Source organism: Colias croceus, chromosome 11 (assembly GCF_905220415.1).
Source record: "Colias croceus chromosome 11, ilColCroc2.1".
Taxonomy (NCBI): Eukaryota; Metazoa; Arthropoda; class Insecta; order Lepidoptera; family Pieridae; genus Colias; species Colias croceus.
In genome coordinates, this window is record NC_059547.1 from 6633721 (window position 1) to 6659811 (window position 26091).

Here is a 26091-nt window from a genome sequence, read left to right on the forward strand (position 1 = left end):
TCAACAATAGCTCTAGCTCTATGTTCGTTTGATGTAAATGCACCGTATCAGCTTATCAGTGCATTTAGATATAACGAACATAGAGCAAGAGCATTATTTCTTGATTTTTTAGTGCAAACGAAAACTCGTATTCAGTGTTAGTATTAGAACGTTGCATATAATCTTTTCGATCAGACTAAGAACAACGAAAGAATACTCCACGCCTGTTTACACTGAAGAATTTGACATAGTGGGGTTAGAATGAGCATTCGCTCGTTTGATGTAAATGCACCGTAACAAATGTTTAAGCTGTTATTATTATTTATTATTGATCAAATCATATCAGACAAAAATTTTCTCTCAAAAGCTTATTGATTAACGATAATATTATAAAGACATATTTCAAACGCGACATCCTAAATAGCCCTTTTGTCAATTTTAAATAAATCTGTAGAAGGGTCAATTCTGTACATTGAAAATATTGAAAAAATAAATACCAGGGGGTGTTACTGGATCGATACCAAACCCAAATATGTGTTTAAAAAAATTTTTGTCTGTCTGTCTGTCTGTCTGTATGTTCAGGCATCACGTGAAAACTAACGGTTCGATTTCGATGAAACTTGGTATAATTATACCTTATTATCCTGGGCGTAAAATAGGATACTTTTTATCCTGGAAAAATACGTAGAAAAAAATAATCTTAATTTTTCAGTTTTATCAGTATTATTTTAGGCCTAGCCGTATTTGGGTCCAATATATATTTATAAGATATCATTGTCAGAGTTACTCAAAATGAAGAAATAAACCATCCACGCGAAGACCGACATCCGCGCGGACGGAGTCGCGGGCGGAAGCTAGTATGAAAATAAATGAAAAGATTGCATACACGCGAGGCATAAGTAGATTATACATCTGATGAGAGAAATGTTAAATTACAATTAATATAATATCTACTTGATTAACAGAGTTGAATTTTAAATTAATAACCTTGCAATTATTCATTACAGCTAGTTATGTAGGTATATTAAACCTTGTTATAACGACGTGTTATTGATTATTATTAAAGAGAATTAATTATATTAAAGTGGTTTTTAATGATGCGGCTGGTACTGTGGGCTGGTATCTGAACTTTATAATAAGGTAATTAATAACAGGTACATCCATTCAAAAACGTTGGAATGCATATTACTTAACGCTACTTTAAACAAAACAACAAATCCAGTCTTTTCATTTGACTGTTCCGCTATAGCTCCAAAACGTTACGTCCCGTAATTAACGGGACTTTCACTAGTGTAGGTATAGGTAATGAAGTTATACAGTTACGCTGTTTTTTTTATTTAAGAATATTGATATAGCAATTTTTAACACACGTATGTACCTAAGCTTATGTAAGGGATAAATCATATTAAATGAGATACCATTCAACACATTACTTGTATATTTTTCACGAATTTTCTTGGAATCTGACTTTATTCATGTCTATACATATCACGGATTCGCTATAATGATGTCTTAGGAATATGGAATTGGGCCGTAAGTAACTTTTTTGCTTAAGCATTCAAAGAGAATTTTAAACAAAAGTACCCCGTTGCCTGGCCTGAAAGAAGTCGTGGGCTCGCAAGGTTACAACTTACATGCCTAAGGTTTGCCAGTTTTGACCTAAAAACTTTGCTAACACTAAATTATTTGACATGCTTAAAATAAATCTAGATAACGTGGTTGCAAGCGCACTATGAATAAGTCCAACGTATCTAGATTAATTAGAGAAAGTTCACTATTTTAAATCCCTTTTACGGACTTAGTTACGTATCAGAATTCAGAAGGTTCTTTAAGGATTCAAAGAACAACGTTGAAGAATTTATCATTTCTACAAGATAATTGTGTTCTTCATAATACATTCTCACTGTACACGTAAACGTAAAAGCTGTACCAATTACGGCAATGTCACACAAAGGAGAAAATTATGGTAGCCATCGATCTGTTCAACCATATTTATATTGTCATTACGGTAGCAAAACGATGTCAACCACCCGTATTTCACACAAAATTGGAGTTTATTGGAGAATAATGTTTTGCAGTTTGTACGAAAGCCTGAAATTATCGTCTTTTTGTCGCAATGATGTCCATTTAAACGTTCATATCTATAAAAATTCGTGGAACGATTAATTAATTGCTTGTTAAGGGTACTGCCAAAATATATTTTGTGAAAAGAGTGAGCAACCAAAATTGCGTAATAATTCTTTTTTGTTTCATTTTGAATTCACTGTAACATAAAAAGTAGTTTATGTGAATCGATCTTGAACGAGATTTGATCATTACATACATAAACCGCCTGTAAAATGTTTAAAGAAAACCTATAGGTGATATTATTCTATTTTCGGGCACAAAATTTAATAATTGCTGTGAATATGGATGAGCTACTTGTCAGGCCTTCAGTGACGGCTTATCCCAAATTAAATTCAGATTGCAAACCATTTTATTATTGACTGGAAGGCAAACAAGCGCAGAAATTGATTACAAGTGCCAACGGCCATAATATTGTAGAGTAATTTAAGATCAATTAAATTAATTAATTGTTATTATACTAGTGCCTAGGTAATAGATATACCTACCTAATACCTAGGTGAATGTAAATATACCTATTTGACTTAACTCTACATAAAAAACTAAATAAAAAATTATTGTTCATTGTGAATACTTTGTCGCACATATGTTTTTTTTGTCTTTTAAATATTTTATGTCGTTTGTTTGTTGAAATTTCTCATACGATACTTGAAAATACTTTACATTTTCACAATTATTCCAATGCCTTTTATTTTTCATACGGTCTATACAAAATAACAGAAAACTCTCAAATAGTATTCCCTTGTAAGGTTCGGGCATGTTATAATCACATCACCGTTTATTCCACATGAGACTACATTCTCCACAGCTAAGTACGAACTCGTGTTAGCACCGAGAAATGCCAAGCGAACCTTTAGGGAAATCGAACGCAATATTAAATACAAGTATTCGGAAATGTGCTCATTTTACCAAAGTAGTGGTGGAGTTTGGTGTATCAGCATCTTTTTTAATATTACTTCCATGTCTCCCGTTAACTAAATCTTTAGGTACTAAAAATATACTCTCTATCCAATGACCTATTATACTAGTAGACGCGGCATACGCCAACATCATTGCACTAAAAAACAGCGTAATTAATACATACCTACTTACTAACGCATTATCACCAATACAGTTGTTCTCTCTTTCACTCTCACGCACGAGACATAATACATGTCTCACTCATGTACTTCGTAATAACAACTGCCGATTAAAATACAAAAAGAACGTCCAGCCACGACGCTGAATGGTGCGTGACTAAGTGAAACTCGGGCACTTACCTGAGTTTTTTCTTGCCAAAATAGAGAGCGGGTAACGTATCTAGCTCTTTTATATATCATAGTCTCTATCTGTCTCACTGTCAGTTATAGTATGTTGTTAAATGAAATGAATGAAATGAAATGCAATAAAACTAGCCTGTTTTTGCCAGGAACACAATTTTTGCAGGGTGAAATAAAGGATGAAATTTTGTATAAAGTACGGCTGTCGCGCGTTACTTTGATGTGCACGCAAGCAAGCCTCGTAAAAAGGACATAGAAAAAAGTATGCTAGGGAAATATAATTGGATAGAAGCGCCTATTCTACTGTATTTATTTTAATATGTATGTTTTTACTGAAATTTATGACCTCTCTACATATTATTAAATAACCAATTGCCAATACGTCACTTTGACAGAAAAAATATTTTAGCAAGAACAAGAAAAACATAATATTATAATAATTTAACAAATGAACAAGTATGATAAACAGTAATTATGAATATCCATTGTCTACGTAATTTACTAAATTGAACACATTATCTCACACTGAAAATGTGTTTTTTTTTTGTTTTTTTTTTTTAATATTATTTTAGCACTAAATATCCACCCGCGGCTTCGCCCGCGTTTTCAGAGATAACCCCACATTCCCGTTCGTCCTATTCTGGGTAGCTGCCTACATACCATATTTAATTGTTATCGATTCAGTAGTATTTGCGTGAAAGAGTAACAAACATCCATACTTCCTCAAAAATATTCGCATTTATAAGTAAGTAAGTATAGTAAAGTTTTATAGATAACTAGCGGTCCGCCCCGGCTTCGCCCGTCGTACATATTTACGTTTTCTCTACATAAAAATCATCCTCGTAACTACTTCAAGGAATATAATAAAAAAAGAATTATCGAAATCGGTTCAGCCGTTCTCGAGTTATGCGCTTACCAACACATTTTGCGATTCATTTTTATATTATAGATATTTTTTTTTTTTTTTATTTATTTCACCTTACCACCACCAATATAATATTACAATGTAACCTTGTAACAATTTTAGTCTTTGAAATCACAGTATTATCAACATAGATTCGTAGATATAAAAGGCACGAGATAAACTTTGAAACATACAAAATATGCTTGTTCTTATTAGCCAAGAAAGGACCTTTGGTCGTTCGTGATAACATTATACTAGCATTTTCATAATATCGAGGCTGGAAAATAGCGGTGTTCCTGGTGTTCCCCAGTGTTCTTTTACCGACCGTATTATTTGTGTGAATAACATAATACAAATATAGAATATTTTTGTGTTTGATTTCACATGAATGGAATCGTTTGTCAATTAAGGGCTTCATAACGATATCAAATAATGATTTGTTCGATTCGTTTTATTATTGGTATAAATGTACTGAATGGATTATTTAAAATCATTGTAAGGTAACGATATTTTGCAATTTTTGGAACAATCTGTGACTACACATTTATACTACATTTATATCTATACAGTCATCGCTTACAATAATCTATACTAATATTATAAAGCCGAAGAGTTTGTTTGTTTGAACGCGCTAATCTCAGGAACTATTGGTCCGATTTGCAAAAATTGTTTCATTGTTCCCAATAGCCAATTTATCGAGGAAGGCTATAGGCTATATGTCATCAAGTTAGACCAACAGGAGCGGAGCAATGCGGGTGAAACCGCGGAGCACAGCTAGTAGGTTGATAATCAAAATTCATAACATTGAGCTATTCCACGTAGAAATTAGGTTTCAGTTGGGACTTTATAACTAAGGAAAGCGCGGAATTTACCTAACAACGAAAGTGTAGAAATTCGGGCGTTTCACATTCCACCTGAGCAATATCCATCTCCGTCTGAGTTGAGAAACTGTCGTAGCACTCACAACATTCTGTTACACATCAACCTGTCTTGATTAAAGGTAGGTAGTTATTTTTCAACAATTAATTAGTAACGTGAATTTTTAACTCTATTTCAAAGTCTAGGTAGGTACATATTCTAACACAAAATGATTTATATTTCATACGATAAACGATCATTCAAAATCCGCACACTAGTACTTCATTAAACTCTGTCCAACAACTCAAAAACACACAGCTTAAACCGTCAGTTTCATAGGTGGAATCCACTCGAGCTTATAAGCCTGAATTAAAACTCCGCCACGGCTCAGAGAGCAAACGCACTTGATAAAACTCGACAATATATTAATAGCTGTACGTGCAAGCGTCAAACTACTGAAATCAATATCGAGGTTGCGGTTTTATAAAAAAAGGATTTATCGCCGTACGGCGGATGGCCATCAATCTCACGTGACGAGATGTATTTATTCGAAAAATATTGGAGCCTCGGGCAATTCCAGCGGAATTTATTACGGCGAGGGCAGCACAATATCTCGTCAACTGTAAACGTTCGTACCTTAAGTTAAATGCAAATTCCGAGACACTAATTAAATTCCATCGAGCCAGCAAATATCATCCATTAAAGACGCCGCCGTCTTCCTCTAGTACACTCGATGTACCATATGCAATTATGCATAGTAAATAATTTTATTCAGCGACATTATGCATACTGCGGTGCTGTTGGGCACTTTCCATCATAAAACAGGAAGGGTCAAAAGAATTTTACATAACAATTTTTGTTTATACTGTTTACCTACTGATATAGTAGAATACCTATAAATCTTTAAATTCCAGTATAGTACGTAGGTACCTGAAGAATTTGCGACATATTTCGTAATTTTTATGCCAATCTGGCATAAAATAAAGTAATTAATAATCCATAATTTTTAATATTATAAATGCGAAAGTAACTCTGTCTGTCTGTCTGTTATTCAATCACGCCTTAACTACTGACCCAATTTGCATGAAATTTGGTATAGAGATACTTTGATAACCGAGAAAGGATATAGGATAGGTTTTATCTCGGAAATCCCACGGGAACGGGAACTATGCGAGGTTTTCTTTGACTGCGCGGGCGATGCCGCGGGCGGAAAGCTAGTTATAAAATAATTATCTCACGAACAAAATTCTACTGATATTTGAATATACATATAACATCCCTTGAAGTAGAAAAAGCAAAACATAAACACAGCACCTTCTCCCAATCCAGAGCACACCTCACAAATCACAACACAGACCATAATAAAAAATACAAGTTTTAATCCGCGACTGAATATATCTTTGTATAGTCTGAGATGAAACACACCCATTCTTTTAGACAACAACAAAAGCAGCATCATCGCGACGTTATGAAGGTAGAGACGCTATCAAATATGTAAGCCGAGCGCTATTATGATACAGTTGCATAAATATTAACAAGCTTCGCTTTATGTCAACATAATATTATACAAACAGAATGTTACGTTGCAAAAGAATAAGAAACGATATTGTGTCTATCTCGTTTATTATTCATCAATTTGTTTTATATTCGTATACCTATATTCATAAGTAAAGTGATCTGTGATACTTTTATACATGCATATTACATTACGGCACCAGCAGTGGCAATGGATGATATTTGAATCTTTCCCTTGAGAAATTTAGCTCGAGAATGCTTCAAATTAATATTACGGATTAGAAATTCCTCAGTCAATTTATCAACTTATAAATTCATTAAAATATCCGAAGTTATAATGACAAACGCGTAAAATAAGCTTCGAATTAGCTTCTTCAGAGATGAAGCGTGAGAAGAGCGGTAGGTAGCAATGTTTATAAAAACGTTTAGGGTTTAATATAAACACGAGATGCACATTATTTTGTAAGGCGGTGTTAGGTATAATTATTATCATGAATTCGATAAGTGATGTTAACTTAGATCTTACATTGTTCTATACCACAGGAATATGATGAATTGATGACTTTTACAGGATTTTATTTTATACAATTAAATATTGTACCTAATAAGTATTAATTCGATTTTAAAAGAGCAACTATGAAGTTACTTGCCAGGTCTTCTCCATAGATACTGCTTTCCGAATCGGTGATAAATTTTAAAATTATGTTATGACGATTCAAAACTGCTAGATGACGTTTAAATGAATAAATAGAAGTTTGAGTTTACCATTTATCACTAACTTAGTATTATTCTACTAGACTAATTTCCTATTTATTACGATTATATTCATTTCTATTTCATTTTATAATATTCATCATACAGTTCTATTTTCATTTTGTGTTCTTGTACAAACGGCAAACCATTTTTAAAGTGAAAAATATAGGTACCGAGGTCGCCATCCATACTATAATATTATAAATGCGAAAGTAACTCTGTCTGTCTGTTACTCAATCACGCCTAAACTACTGAACCAATTTGCATGAAATTTAGTATGGAGATATTTTGATACCCGAGAAAGGACATAGGCTACCTTTTATTGCGAAATATGTACCACGGGCGAAGCCGGGGTGGACCACTAGTTTGTAATAAACAGAAGTGAATCAAGTACTTACCTACAATTGTTTAAGTCTTTTCACTTGAAGCTACAACAACATGCTGGTTGCAAATTTTATTGCCCAGGAAGAGACCCCGTATAATGAATGTTTTTATGACTAAAACCACAACATAAAATGTTTTACGACTGACATTCTTTTCAAATAAACACTTTAAGAATATTTCTATTCAAAAACAACCCATTCGATTATACCGTTTGACACCTTTATTAGAATATACTAGCGGTCCGCCCCGGCTTCGCCCGTGGTACATATTCACGTTTTCTCTACATAAGAACCATCCTCGTACTTCAAGGAATATAATAAAAAAAGAATTAAAGAAATCGGTTCAGCTGTTCTAAAGTTATGCGCTTACCAACACATTTTGGGATTCATTTTTATATTATAGAAGAAAAAGTTAAATAGCTATAATGATAATTATGAAAAATACAATCGAAAATACAACATAATTGCTACGACCGCAATACGCAATCAATGTCGTATTCATCCAATCGTAAAATCAACAAATCGAATGAAGATATACGACTGTAATTAAGTTAAATAAAAAGAAACCTTTCCAATTTAATTTCATTCAAACAATACATTTTCCGAAGAATGTCACTGCATGTATGAGCGCACTTAGTTTAAAAGCTTTATCAACCTTGTAGTCCATACCTACATATGAATGAGTATTAAACAATCGATTGATTGATAGACGATTTACACAATGTTGGTATATTTTCATGTGTAATCTACTTTAATGCTTATTAAAAATGCTACAAATGTTCGACTTCGGCAATATGATGTTTGCAGTTTGATCAGATGCCGGACGTTTCATAATCCCGAATGGAATTCAGATGCATATTTTTCAACGAGGATGGAACTCAATTCGGAAGCAATTGCAGCGTCAATCGCACTTTTATTCCATTTTATTAACGTGACAGATCGCAAATCCCAGCAAGATATGAATTTCAGCTTTTATGTTTAATGTTTTTTCAACGTTTTGGACTCGTTAAGCTTTTTGTTTCTCTGAATCCTCTAGACGCATTTATATTCACATCATTTGTTTCTGTACTTGCTTTTTGTTCTAGGTAATGTAGGTTTGTGTACAATGAAATAAAATTGAGACTGAATATTTTGATTTCAAATGAATTGAACTTTTATGAAGGTTCCTTTGAATATATTTTAATTATATATCAATGTTTACCTATAGGTAATAAGGTCAATAATCTATTGTGGATGTCTTTTGAATATGAACTGTATTGACTTCATAATATTCATAAAACTATCTCGAAAAATAGCTATAGTATGCTAACAAGCGTAATAGATGCTAAAAATAATCTCACGATTCCTTTAAAGTATACCGTACCTTATAAGAATCACTATCACACAATTCGACACACCGTTATTCCCTCAATCGCACGATCGTGCTAATTGATTCCACTCTCAAGTAAATAAACAATACTGAGGTCAAAATAGAACAAAATCGAGTGGCAATCAACGTTTCCCTGCAGATTGTGTGGTGTTGATTGCAAGCACGTTAGCGGAGTGCCCTATGGTCTCGTCGAGAGCCCTTCATAACCAAGGAGACTCTCGCCCCAATCAATTAACTCGTCAGAGCACCTCTTTTTAAACCCAAATCGGCTGGTTATTCCTATCATTTATTTTTTCTTATAGTCATCTAAAAGTTTTTATGATGTAGCTAGATGTAGTACATCTGTTCATCATACTTAAACCAACGAACAGCGCAAATTAAAATACTCAGTTAAAAGTCATAATGACGAAATCTATAAATAACTATAACAGAGATATCGATGAGAATTCTAGTTAAAAACTTCTGTTCAAAATTAAAATGTTTCCGTTCAAACAAGTCTACATCAAAGAAACTCTCCTTTGACAACGAAGCTAGTTTGAATCGCAAAAATGTCAAATGACAAGCGATTCTTAATTAGCACCCCTGTTAGTCTGTGGAGGGAGACGAGACACTGTGGAATAATCTTCTATTTGCTGCTTTACATTCCACTATCATAATATACACGCCATAACGAGTATTTATGTATTACGAAGGATTATGAAGTTTAAATTTTATTATAACTAAGAACATACTAGCAACAGAACACTGTAATTACCCACTTTACATACCTATATTTCTTGTTATTTGGAATTTAAAAATTTCACTGCTGTGTTTACTATAAATACAAATCTTTTGGGAGAAAATTCCCCGCTCGCCGCTCTATAATAGTGAAATAACTGTGACAATAAGTCTCTTAGGAATTTAAAATATAAATTCCTCAGAGAACCCTTTAAAATTTAAGCTTTGCGTTTAAAAAGCTTCAGTGACTAAAAAGGGGTCTTTAAAACATGAATGAGGAAACTTTTACATTGAGTATACCATTTATAGTACTAACCGAAAATGTTCAGTTTACACGAGCGTCTACAAAGTAAGATATTCACATAATCTTGTTTTTTTAATCTGTGACAGATTTACTAAAAGGAAATAGAGAGCTTAATATTATATTTTCACCTTAAGATGAGTACAAATTTCCTTCCATATTGTAAAATACATATCCATGAGATTGCCTTTCAAGTTTCAACACTCACTCAAAAGAATAAAAGTCACATACGTCAAGTTGAAAACGAGGTTAACAGTTAGCTATTGAAAAAGAACGTTCCGAGCTACTGGGAAATGAAATTACTTCACGTCTTCATCCATCGTTAGAGAACCTCCTTTTTGAAATCTAGGCAAAATCAATTCAATCCCTTAATATAAGAAGTAACATGTATACTTGTTCAAACTGGATTAACACCAAACTTTTTTATTGATGAGTAGAGGCGGCGATACAACGCGATTAAGCCTTGAGTTTCGACAACGATTGACCTTTTCAACTTGACTTTATTATAAGAGAAAAAATAAAGATTTATCTCCAAATTTCACCGTTTAAAATTATTTCACGATTAATAATTTAAAGGTATTCATATCTACCTTTTTCATACTTATATCTAAGAGCACTGTTAGTAGCATATATAGGTAGCTTAAGTACTTACATATTTAGGACCCGATATTCTGCTATTATCATAACATAGTGGCTAAAACAGTAGTTTTAGCCACCAAATAGTAATTTAATTGTCAATCTGAACTGAGCTCATATTTTTGAAAATGTGGATTATTCATATAAGTATAGGAAAGAAGTACCTATTACATATATACTTCCACAATAAACCAACATCACGAACAATTTGTGCTAAAAAATCGATTTCTGGAAATAACCCAAATTGCCAAATTCGTATTCAACCAAATGGATTTCTCGTGTCCCATGTCATAAGCTATCTGACGTGCGAAATTTCTATCTCAGTAACACACCGAGCCTGCATAAGTACGAACATTTTTACGGAACAGGCCAGAGTTCGCTACAAAAAACACAAAAATATCGATTACTCTCTCCATTAAACTTTAGCCTTTTAAATCATCTGACCTTTACAAAAGTTTAAATTACACGTATCTCAAAGTTTAATTTATCTTCTTTGAAATAAAAATAAATCGCAAAATGTGTTGGTAAGCGCAAAACTCGAGTACAGCTGAACAGGTATTCTTTGAATGTACCACGGACGAAGCCAGGGTGGACCGCTAGCATCTATAAATGAAATCATTAAATGTGTTGTTAATCTTCAATGCATGAAAATGAAATTAATACTATATCATAAGGCTGCAGAAAAAGCAATAGCATGTACTTATTCACTAAAGTAGAATTCCGATGCATTGGAGCTTTCTAATATGGAATTCTAGTCGCTATGAATGATTGAGCAAAGTGTGTCGAGCTCGACGATAATTTTGAGGAAAAAATTGCTGCGGAAGATTTTTTCTTCATTTATCATTCATATTTTTACTTAGTAATATTGTGAAAAATTGTATACGATTTATTTGTTATAGCCCTATTTTAGTATTCCACGTGTGATATGGAATGAACATTTATTTTTACAAGATAAATATTATTTCGCGAGTTTTGTTTATTGCAATTGATGAACATTTAAACAGCTCTACCACGGTCCACGATAAGTTTCTGCCAATATATTTTCATTCAGACATCGGAATTCGAAATGTTTTGGCGCCCACATTTATTGTTGTAGTTTTATATGAATTCATATTATAACCTCTTAAATTTTTAACTTCAATTCGAAAAGCATCCAATCTTTGGTAATGTGTTTAGGTTTGGTTAAATTTCACTCTATTGTTATAAATCGTCCACGTCGTTATAATTGAGTGTCACTAAAATAGCTCAGCCCACGGCTATCCCATTTACTCAATTTTGCAGTATAGCAAGGATATGGGCAGTTCATTAATATATCAGTAGCCGCTCTCATGATATATTGACGCGCTCTCTACACCATAAATAACTAAAGCCCTTTAATAATAAAAGAGTCGACATCTGAACACAAGTCATTGGCATTCCTTTGTGCGATTATCAGCGAATAGGCATGAATATAATCTTATAAAAAGACCAATTTGTTTAAATATTTGCTAATGTTTTTCAAAATTTTAGAGAATAGGCACCAAATAAGCATCGTAGACAAGCGGGGATAAAGGCTGGCAGCGAGCCAACACAGTTCGGCGGTGGTTTTAATAGCAATATTTAAGCTTTTCGATTTAACGTAGGCACTTGCGCTAAAATTATTGCCTTTGTAACCCAACGTAAATTCTCATTCACTGTTTTAATTCACAATTTTAAGTGTATACAGCCATATAATACAACCATTCTGTTCCGCGGAAACCTGATATCAAACACCGGATAATAAATCTCACGTCTAAGGCAAACATTTAGGTACGCAATCATTTAAAATATTTAAATTTCAAATGAACACTTAACCTCATTTTCGCGTTTATCTAAAGCCTTCACGCTACGGGAATTGTAGCTCGATTTCCGCTGATAAGAGAAAAAGTGTTTTCCTTTTTCGTTAAAACTGGATTGTATTTCCGAATTTAAAAGTTAACCTCAACTTTTGGAAACCTAAGTTAGTTTCTAATACTACGTTCCTATAATATAATACATTCATTCATGATTCAATGGTATAATAAAACCTATGGTTTATGACAGTACGTAACTAACGTTCATTCCAACTCAAGCTAGATCATGTGAAACAATCAAAATATTACGTGCGGCGATTTCTGTTTTGATTTTCAAACCAAGAAAACAATTTTCTATGATGTATAAAAAATTACTTTCACTTTTTCGTAAAACATACATTTCATCAAACAGTCAAACTCACAACATTCTCTTTATTCTTATAAGTTTTACGTCATACTAAAAAAAATTACAAAAGTTACAAAAATAAATATGCAACAATTGTATGTGAAATAAGTAAAACGTGAATTGTTGTATTTTTTCATAAAACTCTATGACTACGTAAAATATTATTATTGAATGGAAACAGTTGGTAGGTTAGTATATTGGCTAGATAATGGAGCAATTAATGTCTGATTTAGTTTAGCATCGGATGTCAATAATTATTATTGCCATTTCTCGTATAATTAAGATACGAGCGCAATCCATTGCCAAGTTTATATCCGTACCAATTGTAATAATATAACTATCAATATAATATAATATTAAGGTTTTTATACCAACTTAGTCCATGGGCGTTTTTATTACGGTATGATACCTATGGTACCTATTTATGGATTCTAATTCATTACCTATTTACATATTTAAATTTAGCGTTAAAATAAAGGATATTACTTTCACGAATATATGTTTAATACTAAAAACTTGTAATTATTTTGCCATCATAATATTCATACAATATAAAATACCCAGAATTCTCAATAACAAAATGATACGAAAACGTCATGTATCGAAAATAGTCTTCGTAGTAGATAACATCACGATAATGCAATAATAATGTTTATTATAAAATAAATTCATATTACATTTATAGCATTTTTTTTACCTGGTTCCCGCAACTGGCTGCCAAACAGCGTCGAGCGGCGCGTGCGCGGGTGGCGGCGGCTCTGCTCCTTCCCCACCATTTTCAGTGCGTCCTTCCCAACCCTAAAAAAATAATATATATTATTGTTAATAATTCATTGTACATAAATCTTATATGCATGAATTAACTTGCTCGCTAATGTAGAGTTTAGATATAATATATATATATTTATAACCCAGGAGGTCCATGATTGTATCAGAACTTCCCCTTTGTTTTGGAGAACAGTCAACGTTATACATTTCAATAGTTTACGTGCGAAAGGTTCATTTAAACTCGCTCAGGATATAAACTTCCTCAGACAATGATGTTAATCATTGATTATAGATTTAATTCCGAATTTTCAAGTTACAATTTAAGAGCTAGCAATCAAAAGCGTGATGCAAATTAATTAACGAAGCTAATTGCGTTCATTCGCTACGACTGTCCATAACTATACAAATAGTAGCACGAGAACAAATCAAACGATAAAATCAATTTCTATTGGCTTCGTACGTGTCACGAATGCAATTAACCTAGAACACTAGTAAGTTTACTATAACAAATCAATACCTGAATTGTAAGCTTTTGTCCCCGTTACAGTTTTGTTAAGTAAAAATAGACGTATAGTAGCGCAATTAACACTAACACCGCAACAAACCCAATGATTAGTTAGAAATGTGAAACCGGGCGTTAACAGTTTGCCGGGGTAACTCCGATGTTTAGTTTCAACTGTGCCTAACTAGAGCCTTTAGTGTAATTGTAGTAACTTTTAATAGACGTTTTAGAAGCTGACAAGCTTTTGTATATCATACCTACATAGTTTGTCGTTCGACTAAGAACTTTGTTAGTAAAATAATGAACGGCATATAATACCGGAAATAATAATCTATCATCAGTGATATTATTTATTTAACATATGATTAACTTCAAGAAAATTCATCTTACCTAATCCTGACCTTTTTCCCTATCGTATTTAGTACCTATAGAACTTAAGAAACACTTACTGAGATGAAACTATTCCGTTGATATTTTTGCCGGTTTCTTTTAAATTTAAAAGAATGGAAGAAAATAGTTTTTGTATCAAATACCTTTTTTACCGAAGTAATCTTAGTGAAGGGAAAGATTAATCTCGAAACGACATGGGGTCCAACTGACCAAAACGATTTATTATCCCTAAGGATAGCCTTCCCTTAAATGATATAGAAATAAAAGCTCCCATTGTTGCAAAAAAATTCCAACTATTTTCGGAAACTTGCAGACTATTTTGAGTTTTTATCCGCATTACAATCGCAATCAGAATTTCTAATATCAAAAAAGAACTGACAATAATAATAGAGAGTTATAAATAGAAACTAGCCTTGTTTTATCCCTTATGATAAAAAGGTTAAACGTCAAGAATTTTTATTTGTAGAAGATATTTTCGCCAGGCGTGATGGCTACATCCCAACACTCCTTCACGCCTCGTTCCACAATCCCGGCTTATGTTGACACGACGTATAATTTTATATCCCATTTTATTAAATAAAGGATTTTCTTTTTGCCTTGTCTGACTTATGTGATAACATTGACGGGATTTGGCATCCAACAGTTTCAGCTGTACGATGTTTTTCTTATAAAACGATCCTGGATATGTTTTGTATTTAATAAAATGTGGATTAAACGAGATTGCTATAAGAAATAAAGCTTTACATAAAGTCAAAAATTTAGAAACCTTACTACCTAATTTTTAAATAAATATATGTGAACAATAAATTATCAGATACGCTAAATGAAAATAAGTGATTCAATTAGGTGTAAATATTACAAAGGCAAATCGTCTTATCTAAGCTTATTGGCTTCACAAGTTTGCAAACACTTATGTTCAGTGAGCCAAGAACGGTTTTATCCCTGAATCAATACTGTAGGAAACTCACAATTTTCTCTTCAAACGCCACTATGAATCTAGATTGTATTCGAGCCATTTTATAGAATTACATTATAGAACCCTCTTTGTACATGTGTTCGACTTAATTAAATTGTATATAAAAATATTGAGAAGCGAGCCATGTATAGGTTACGTAGCCTTCAAAAATATGCTCGTAAGTATGAGTAGATATTAGCTAGCACTAAAATATTATTCTCAGCGGCAATAAAAATGAGCTTCGATTAGGTACGCTGCAATTTAAAAAAAACATGGTGATATTTTTTAAACTTCTCAACTAAATTCAGTCTTACAAAGTACCTATGTAACATTTCTTGAGCAGGCAGGGAAGGGCAGTTTAGATATTTCTAGTGTAGATACATATTTTTTCCTTTCTTACATTTATGTCGTCAAAAATTAAAAACAATAGGGAAGTTTAAGGCCATTATTGTCCTCCTATATACAGTAATTATAACAAAGGAAATGTAATTAATGTTTAAAAGCAAGCAAAATAAATAAACATTCTTTCATTTGTTACCATAGTAACATTTGAACCAACAAGTCTTATAACAAAAGACAATTCTTTGTGTTTGGTTAATGTTTTTTAATTCACCGTGAACCAAAAACGTTTATCTGGTTAAAGAACAAGAGCTAATAAAAATAAAACTCCACGCAAATAGTAATTTTGACCTACACTGTTGACGACATATTAAATGTAACAGCCATGTTATAGTTTTAATTCTCCAATCAATCGATCTTCAAACACGTCAGAATTATGTTCACAGAATATGAATATAAAATAACAAGACGTATTCATCAGTGGACTATAAGTACCTACAAGTATAGTATTATATTATCAGTGCTATAAGTGTCCAAGATATAATGGAACTGGATGGAATAATGTGCCGCGGAATTGATGAGCGTCGGCAAATGGAACGCTGAATAGTGAAAATAGAATTTAAGCCAGAAAATTCAAATCAGATCACGATGAGCGAATTATGTTGTGAACTACATACCTAATATGCATCTCTTTCTAAAGAAAGATAATGTTCATAGATAGATCAAGGATTATCATAAAGATTATGAATAATACTCGTATTATGTGTTTAACATAATATATTGATAACGAAGTCTCTTCAAAACTGAATCGTAGGTAAATACTTACTCAATCCAGAAGCGTCGCATACCAAACAGATCCATTTAAAAAGCCATTACTGTAAACGTATAAATAAATGGAATAACTCACTATATCGAATTTTAAATAAATGTGTCGCTATTAGAGCTCCATTTTCAATATCGATTCCGACCGTTTGTTTTGCAGAGAGCGGCTCGAAGCGTCCATCTTCCTAATAAAATTAATGGAAAGATCTACACGGAAGGCGGCAAATTGAATGCAACGGGTGAAAAATTCCAATACCATTTTTAAAATGAAACTGATTCTATATTTTATATGACTATAATATTGTAGGGCACGGTGGACAATGTTTAATTATTTGCAGTAAGGATTCAATAGTTAAATACCTTATTTTAATAACTGTGTTTCGAAATGGTATTCGAATAGGTATTTTCCCTATGATGCAGTATTCCTAATAGGACAATTCAAAATAAAGATACATATTTGAATTTATATCAAATCAATATTAAAATTAATTGCATAAAATTAATAAATACTAAGCTACACTTTACCTACGTGCAGAATAAAAATCCGACTTTTACTCGACGGTGTTTATTTTTTAATTACTCAAGATGTGAAGTTTCTCTAGTTTACTTTTCTTTCAAAACAGCTTTTTAAACGTGCTCATTAGACGTTTATTTTTATATTTTCTAAGAAGGAAAAATTAACTGTGTCAATGGTAATGTCGATGATTTTATTTTAATCCTCACACTAATTACTCGTAGTGTAAATAATAACAGTATAAATCAAATCGATGTTAAAATGTATATAGATTATGTAGACAACGAATATTCCCTCGATTAAACTTGTTATAAAATTCTTTAAGAAAATTTGTATTTAAAACAATTGAAGATTGCATCAATGCAAAACACTTCATAAGGAAAGTTTAAATCATTTTAATAGTTTTCAAAAGTTGCAATTGTTAACGATGAATCGCACTGAGTTTTTTCAGCTTTTAAATGGATTTAGTGAAACAATTTCATATACATATTTGAATTTAATGCAGAGTTATGCTTTTGCTACTAATTGACCGTCTCCTGCTATGAAGTGGTCAAGGCATGATCGTAGAACCGAGGGGAACTTTGTTTGATTCCCGGTGGTAACGAACAAAAAAAATGTCTCGGTCTGTCGGGACGCAAAAAGTTGACCATCTACTTGTCCGTGGAAAATCGATCAGCGAAACAGATGTATAATGCATCTGCCCCATACCCCACGAGGAGACACGGGGTATCATTTTGTTCATATTTCATTCGCGAGGAGAGGGAGTCTTCTCTCAAAACTTTTTTTTTATAAAAAGCTTACAGCGTTACCCTATCCCTTCTTATTCATAGCATGTTCAATCAGCAATAATCTACATAATTATTCAGTAACAAGAATTTTCACTAAAGCAGTTCAATCATGTAAGATACAGATCCTATATTTCATTTCATGACTCTTCTGCAAAAATGAACTCCATAAACAATTTTAATCAACCAGAGACCTTTAATTGAAGATCAAACTGGATTAATAGGGATTATACTATATTCGTTAGCGTTGACTGATATTAAAACCTCAAGTATGACGAAAAGCTTAAATAAAAAATTCTCAGAGATGTTTTGATTAAAATCTAAAATGCTTCTGGAATAACAAAGGGGCCGTGCTCAATATAAAATACGTTATAATAAAACTTTTAAGTAAGATATTTCTTATAGCCAGTCCGTACATCCGTGGCAGGTTCCATATAAAATATCTTTTTAAACTTTGTCGCTTACGAAGTATCCTTCAAGACATCGTTAATTTACAAAGAGGAGTTTATATCTTCCCAGTTTTAAAAGACTTTATAGACAAAGGACTTATTAGAACTTTCTTTGTTGCGAAACATCAATATTATTCAAACTTCACTAATTGTATTCGTTAAAAGTTATTCAAAAAATGAATGTTCAGTAAATGTTGACTATTTATAATACAATCAGTTGGTAATTTATGACTCGACAGGGACTTTAAACGTAACTTCAATTAGCATTGTTTAACTTATGATTCGCGGATAACAATTGGAATACAATTTTGCGACTTAATGCAGTTTTCTCATAATCTTAAAAGCTTTAAAGTTTTGTATTGTTATTAAAAGTTAAGCTCATAAAATACCTACTATTAGTTTAGTTTATACAATAAATAATTATACTTCATTAGTATTATATTTAAAAACGCGACGTAAAAGCTCTCCACTGCGTTTTTTTGTTTCTTAGTTCGCGTAAAACTCAAAAACAAATGCATCGATATTAATTCTGTTTTCATCAATAGTTAACGTGGTTCTTGAGGAACACTTTATACCAAGAATTAGTTACCTATGTAATAATCTTCAGCAAAGTGTTACATGAGCCCATGCAGGTTTCTAAGTTGATACGACCAATATTCGTAAGTGTAGCACAGAAACCAGAGGTACACAGACAGTAAAATATAAAAAAAATGTTTAAATACAGAGTTTTCACTTTGAGGTCGTAATTTTTTTTCTACACCCACGTTGCACTTTACTTATAACACATTATTAAGCGAGGCCGAGCAGATTATTATTTATTTTTAGGTACATATTATATTGTATACTAGCTTCCGCCCGCGACTCCGTCCGCGCGGAAAAATTAAGATTTATTTTTTTCTACGTATTTTTCCGGGATAAAAAGTATCCTATTTTATGCCCAGGATAATAAGGTATAATTATACCAAGTTTCATCGAAATCGAACCGTTACTTTTCACGTGATGCCTGAACATACAGACAGACAGACAAAAATTTTTTTAATCACATATTTGAGTTTGGTATCGATCCAGTAACACCCCCTGCTATTTATTTTTTTTTTCAATGTTTTCAATGTACAGAATTGACCCTTCTACATATTTATTATATGTATAATGTAATAAATCTGTAGAAGCAAATTATATACCTAGATTTAAATAACACTAAACATACAAAAGAAAGCGTTCTATTTATACTACTTATAACTCAAGAACGACTGAACGTATTATATATATTTTTGTGGTTTTTGAGATTTATCTTCTCAATCAGGAGAAATTAATTTGTACTCAGGTAGAGTGGAAATAAAACAAAAGCTTTTAAATAAATCCTCTGGGAATCAAACCCGCGCCAACTAAACTAAATGAACTTTTAACTAGGTAGCTAAATTTAGAACAAGCTTGCTCATTACAAAATCTGACCGTGTTGAGGTTTTTAATTCTTGAACCTCGGGTTCAAGAGAGGTACCTAAAAATTATATTTTCTTTTTATTTTATTACAAAAATGTAAATAAATAGATTGATTAAAAGCATTTATAAATAAAATTAAAGAGATTTTCACGTTTCATTTATTATTTTAAATTTTAATTACATCTTGATGAGATCTTTTGATTAATTAAAATGGCATAGAAATGAAATAATAATGAAAGGAATTGAATACCAGGATCTCGTTAGGAACAAGTCTATGAAATTAATTACCTTGCAAAATAGAAAACAGAATAAAATATTAACATTTTAAATTGCAAGGCCGCTGTCGATAAATTAATTATTTTATCGACCGCATTTAATACAACTAAGTGGATTCCGAGTGGTGGATAACATTAGATATAAAATTGTTTACTTTGTTAAAAAAAACACATTTGTTAAAAACATTGCTTCACGTTGAACATATTTGAATTAAATTTGTTTTAAAACGTTTTTTAACTACAAAAACATTGCAATTGGTCGTGTACGTGACACGCAGTAAATGAGGCTCGGTCCGCACCATTGTTGTATTCAAAATCCTTTGCATGACGTACCTATGCATTTCATACATCACACAACACATTTGTTTTGTAGCTTTGAGTATTTTAAATTACACTATTCATTGTAAATCTACTATAAAATTATAAAAAAGCGTCAATGTTGTAAATGAGTAATGTTACCTTGAGCAGGTATGTTTAATCTATAATATTCCCTGGAACTTTTTATCAACTGACATACTCCTACTCATTTTAATTAATTGTCATTTTAGAGCCTCTTCCATAAAAACTATATTTCAAAATGAAACTGACCCACAAGCATATATTTTATTTAAAAGCACCAACCAACAAGCTTTTCTAGTTAATAAGCAAGATTATTATCCGAAGAAGTTTGTCCACGAGGCGGCTAAGTAGGACATGCGAGTCAAAAGGTTGGCGGGAGGACGCCTCGCGTGCGCTCATTGCATTTTCCTTTTATCTTAAGGCGGGACACGTATTTTACTTGTCACTTTTCCATACTCTACATCACATAAATTTTCTATAATTTATCGTGGAAGAAAGTTTTTAAGCTCTAAGCTCGTTCAGACGTCAGCCACATTTGTGACCACAGTTTGTGACCTATGAAAGTATATGCGATCTAAGATTTTTTGAATTTATATGCAACAGAGCCTGCTTATTACTATAATATATTATGTGTAGAGTTTATAATGATAAAATGCCAAACATGCAGTTTGGCAACTGATACCTCTACATTTTACAAATTAAAGTTGTATGTGTTATAAAAAATCATAGACCGTGTACCTAATTATTCCACCAAATGACACCAATAACAAACATGAAACAAACTCTAGCTAGATATTTTTATTTTCTTATTATTATCATATTTTATCAATTCAAAAGATGTAGAGTCTTGGCACTCGCCGGCAACAGCCGCGGCACGCTCGCTTCGCTTGCTCGGTTTTTGGTCACAGTTCTAACTTCTAGCCTAGGCTAACGGTAAATCTTACGATGAACTGGTGAAACATAAGATTAGCCAACAAACGGGATTTTCAGTTGCTCTAAGAAGACTTTTTGTAATTTTTCAAACAATAAAAAATTGCGCTATAATTGGTACGCTATTAACATCAATATAAGAAGTATAACACTATATAAAAGCTTTTTGAAAGGAAAATGGATGAAAGATTTAGTAATTTTAATATTTTAACAACCTAAAAGGAAATTTTAACGATCCTACTAATGAATAGTTTATAATGATGAAAAATGTAGGTAGAGAATAGAGATTATCATCAATGTATCTTTCTTTATAAATGTCGTTGCAATCGAGTCTATAAGTTTTTAAAGCTTAATTATAATTCACAAAATTCTACCAGTTTTCGGATCCACAATATCATCTCATACCTACTTATTTTATTCTTATCGTCACTTTTAAAGTACAAACAACAAATAAATAAAAAACGAAACTTGAATATCATTTAACAGAAAATAGAAGTATTTCCATCAAGGTCAAACCCTACATTAATTTCGCTACCTACATTTTAATAATCACTGACCCGTACTAGGATTTCCTGCATCTCGACAAATAGGACACTACAAATACGAGCCGAGTACAAACAATGTCCATCATGTTGCTTTGCCGTGTACATTTGGCATTTCTGGTATGTAGGTACCTCTCTGATAGAGATTTAAATGTCATCCTTATTTTAAACAGCGCTCGAGATTTTGATCCATAAAGTTGTACATTACTTAAATTTAAACAAAGACGTTGAAAATCTTCGTCATTTTCTGTTCAACTTTCTTGCATTTCATTTCTCTTTGTTATAATGTTAAACTAAAAAAATGCGCTTGAATACTGAAAATTTTCTTGTTGAAATCGAAGTATAATATGTTTTTACAATATGGTAGTAGCAGTGCTAGTAATAATAGGTACTGAATAATGAAAATGAAACTTGACTATTCTCGAATCGTACAATCAAGTTAATACAAAATACACACAAAATCGTTTTAACCGAAGTAAGATTATTACACAAACATTGTATCAAGTAAAAGACGAAATCAAAGACACAAGACAAGAGGCACGTTAATCGCTTCGACTAAACTAAAGACTAGCGTTTAACAGTAAGAGCTTTCATTATAAATACATAATGAACCAACTGTTACAGGGCAAGAACAATTAAACTCCAGCCCACAACCCGATGAAGTAACTTGATCGTCGAATTCAAACAAGATGTGAATTAAATTATTAATGTAACACATATGAATTAGTAAATTTACACTGAACTATTTTCATTGCAAGTTAAACATACTAAAATTCCAAATATAGAGATTTGCCAAACACTTTGAGAACAATGCCGGAAAATATCAGTATATCTATTGATTCGTGATTGATAACATTGTTTTTCATAGTTAGAAGCTTTTGATTACTATTATCTAATCTCTATTCTATCCAGTAGGAGTTTTATGATAGAGTTATTCGCGTTGTTCTGCATCGCTTTATGTTTGTTATGTATGGTTGATACCAACTAGATACTATAGAGATCACGATCTTAGTATTTTAGGATAGAGCTTCTGAATTAAGTAGTAAGTAGATAAAAAAACACCTATCAACGAAAGAGGTAAAATATTAAATCTAACGAGAAATAACATTATAATCAAAAGATCACAAAACAAGGAAAAACAATGGCGTTTAAAATACCATTCGGAGACAAAGAGAGTAGATTCTGACCCTGATTTTGCGTCTCTCACCCGCAAATGAACGGGTATTCATCCTTATCTCAACTCTTTTGAATTCCTTTCATTATCTTCTCATATTTCATAATATTATATTATTTTTATGATGAGAATTACGGCGATAGAGATAATTAATAATATTCATGCCAGTTTTTGATATAAAACTGGCTAAAATGTTCATTGTTGGTATGTATTTATATTTAAAAAATTGTTCACAGTTTAACCATAGGAAATATACATAAATTTAAAATATTAAAAAAAAACTTGCTAAATTTTTGCGATGAAAAAATAAAGAAAACCTTTCAGGAAAATTGATTTTAACGCTTACTTTGGTTTATTGTCGTGTGTCTTCAATCACTTGTATTGTCGATTAGAATGAAAGAGTTCGCCAAAACAATCCTCTTAGTAAATAAAACAATTAACAGACAAACTTTTCTTCTCTTTCTTCTTAGGGTACGTGTTTCCGCCAAAAATAGCAAGAAAGGTCTTTAAACTTAAACTTCGCGTAACACCTATTTTCAGCGCAGCGAATACAATTTATTATTCAAATAAGTTTAAAATAACACGTCACTAGTCATAATTGAATTGATTTTCACGCTTGATCATAAATATTAACACCTGTTTAGGTCATTACCCTTTACTAGGTAAATTGAACGAAAAACAATAAAAACATTTGTTTTGAAAAAGTTTTAATTTACTATACATATGTATTATGTTTGTAAGACAATAGATTTACACATTAAATAATCAAACATTATTATTGTTTGTTGTATTAAACATAATTATTATAATAGTAATCAGTGATTCGTGAGTGATTTTTTTCAAACCGTACATAATTAACATACGTAGGTATGTTAATTATGTACCGTACTATTATAATTATAAATTAAAGACATTTTTATTTTAAAGGGATTTCACGATCAAACACAAAAAATTACACTATAAATATATTATGTTATCATACCTATTTCATATATTGAATTTGATACTTTTGGTTTTATGGCATTCAAATGCTGTATAAATATAAAAAAATCGAGTCCCGACTCCCGCCTCGTGATCGAATTTTTTCTATTCTTTATAAATTTATATATATATATATATTTCATAGGTATACAATATCAATAATTATCATACCTGATTTAACCGTCGTTCGGTTTTTTTTATGTTAGTAGAGTATGGGCATTATGTAGAGTCAATTAATTACCTACATCACTGTATAATATGTACAATAGTATAAAACAAAGTCGCTTTCTCTGTCCCTATGTCCCTTTGTATGCTTAAATCTTTAAAACTACGCAACAGATTTTGATGCGGTTTTTTTCATAGATAGAGTGATTCAAGAGGAAGGTTTTAATATATAATTTATTAGGTTAGAGACAAAGCGGGCGAAGCCGCGGGTGGTAAGCTAGTACTTTATAAAAAATAAAATATTAGATATACCGATGAGTTTCAGGTCGTAAAAAATATAGGTATTTTATGAGTAGGTAATGTAATTTTCAAACACCTTACTTTACACACACAGCACAGGCGTAATCTTTCAATGTTTAATTCATTTTACTGCGATATATTATCTACACTCATAAAAATAAACCATGTACTTAGGATCTTTGATAAAACGTATTATTGTTTCTAATATTAGCATATTAATAACACGTTACCGACCGTTAAACGTAAACAAATCGATGTTCATTCTACTAGATGCAAAGGTCTGTAAATGAGAACCAAATTATCAATAAGCTCACCTGTAGGTTTTCAATATATCGCGAGCGCGGTGAATTCGACGGTGGCCGTTCTAATAAGAGCAGTTCAGTCAATACTATTACACCGAAGACGGCGAAAAACATGATAAATATGAAGAAGCTGATGTTGGCGCGCTCTTTGGCGCGGGAAGGGGCCGCGCGCGCCCGCCACCGCATCTTGCCGGCTCCGCACTCGCATGCATGAGCATTGAGCAGGAGCGAACGCCCGTGCCACTCCGAGTGACAAAACAACTGAGCACTGGTCACCAAGGCTGCGGCGTCCTTCCTCGCGGTTCGCGCATCACAACACAACGCTCCACACACTGACTGTGACGCACAACGTAATGACAGCGAGAAGGACTTGTTCCGGGGTTGCAAGATACACCGGTTAAACTTACAACGGTGTAATTTCGAATAAATTATAGTATAGTATAATACCCGTAAACACGAATTATTTACATTTAATAAATTAATTTGATATGGTGTATTATTCGGCTTAGACTTTATATTATATTGAGCTAGAGCTCTACTGGTTTTATTTCAGAAAACAGGTTAGGTATATAATATTATGTCAAGCTATTCGTTTACAATAATACATCTTTTTGCAATACAATTTATACAACGATAAAAAAGGTGTTTAAATTATCGGGGTCATTAAAATTTAACGATTTCTTTTTACAATCCTAAAACGTTGTTTACTTTATTGTGTATATACCTACAAACGACATTTCCAGCAAAATATTAATTTCAATGAAAATTGAGATGTTAATCATTTTTATCAATAAAATATCTATTCAAAACATTGAACATGATATTTAAAGTTTCCGTGAAATGTAGGTATTTCGTAGCATAGCAACACAGAAATATGACGAAATTATTGAGCATGCGCGCCGCCCGCCCCCGTTCAATGACTCGCTAGAGCTTGGACGGCGAACATTTCCGAAGCTTTTCTCGCAACACCCATTACAGCGATTACTCCCATTCCACTCTATCATTCACATTTCAACAACAATTCCTAGCATATTTATTATAATCGAAATAGTATTCTTAATACTCATCATGCTTTCAGTTGATATAGAGATAAAATAAAACTAA

General features: G+C 32.2%; 1 protein-coding gene across 1 annotated transcript in view; it reads right to left on the bottom strand.

Annotated features, from left to right (window-relative positions):
• LOC123695504 overlaps positions 1–25319 on the bottom strand; it is a 39908-nt gene extending 14589 nt beyond the window's left edge. Inside the window, exons 1-2 of the mRNA XM_045641375.1 lie at positions 25000–25319; positions 13713–13813 (exon numbers count right to left, since the gene is read on the bottom strand). Coding sequence (XP_045497331.1) covers positions 13713–13813; positions 25000–25173 — 275 coding nt within the window. The 5' untranslated portion in view covers positions 25174–25319. The remainder of the gene's footprint in view (positions 1–13712; positions 13814–24999) is intronic.
• Positions 25320–26091: the final 772 nt, after the last annotated feature.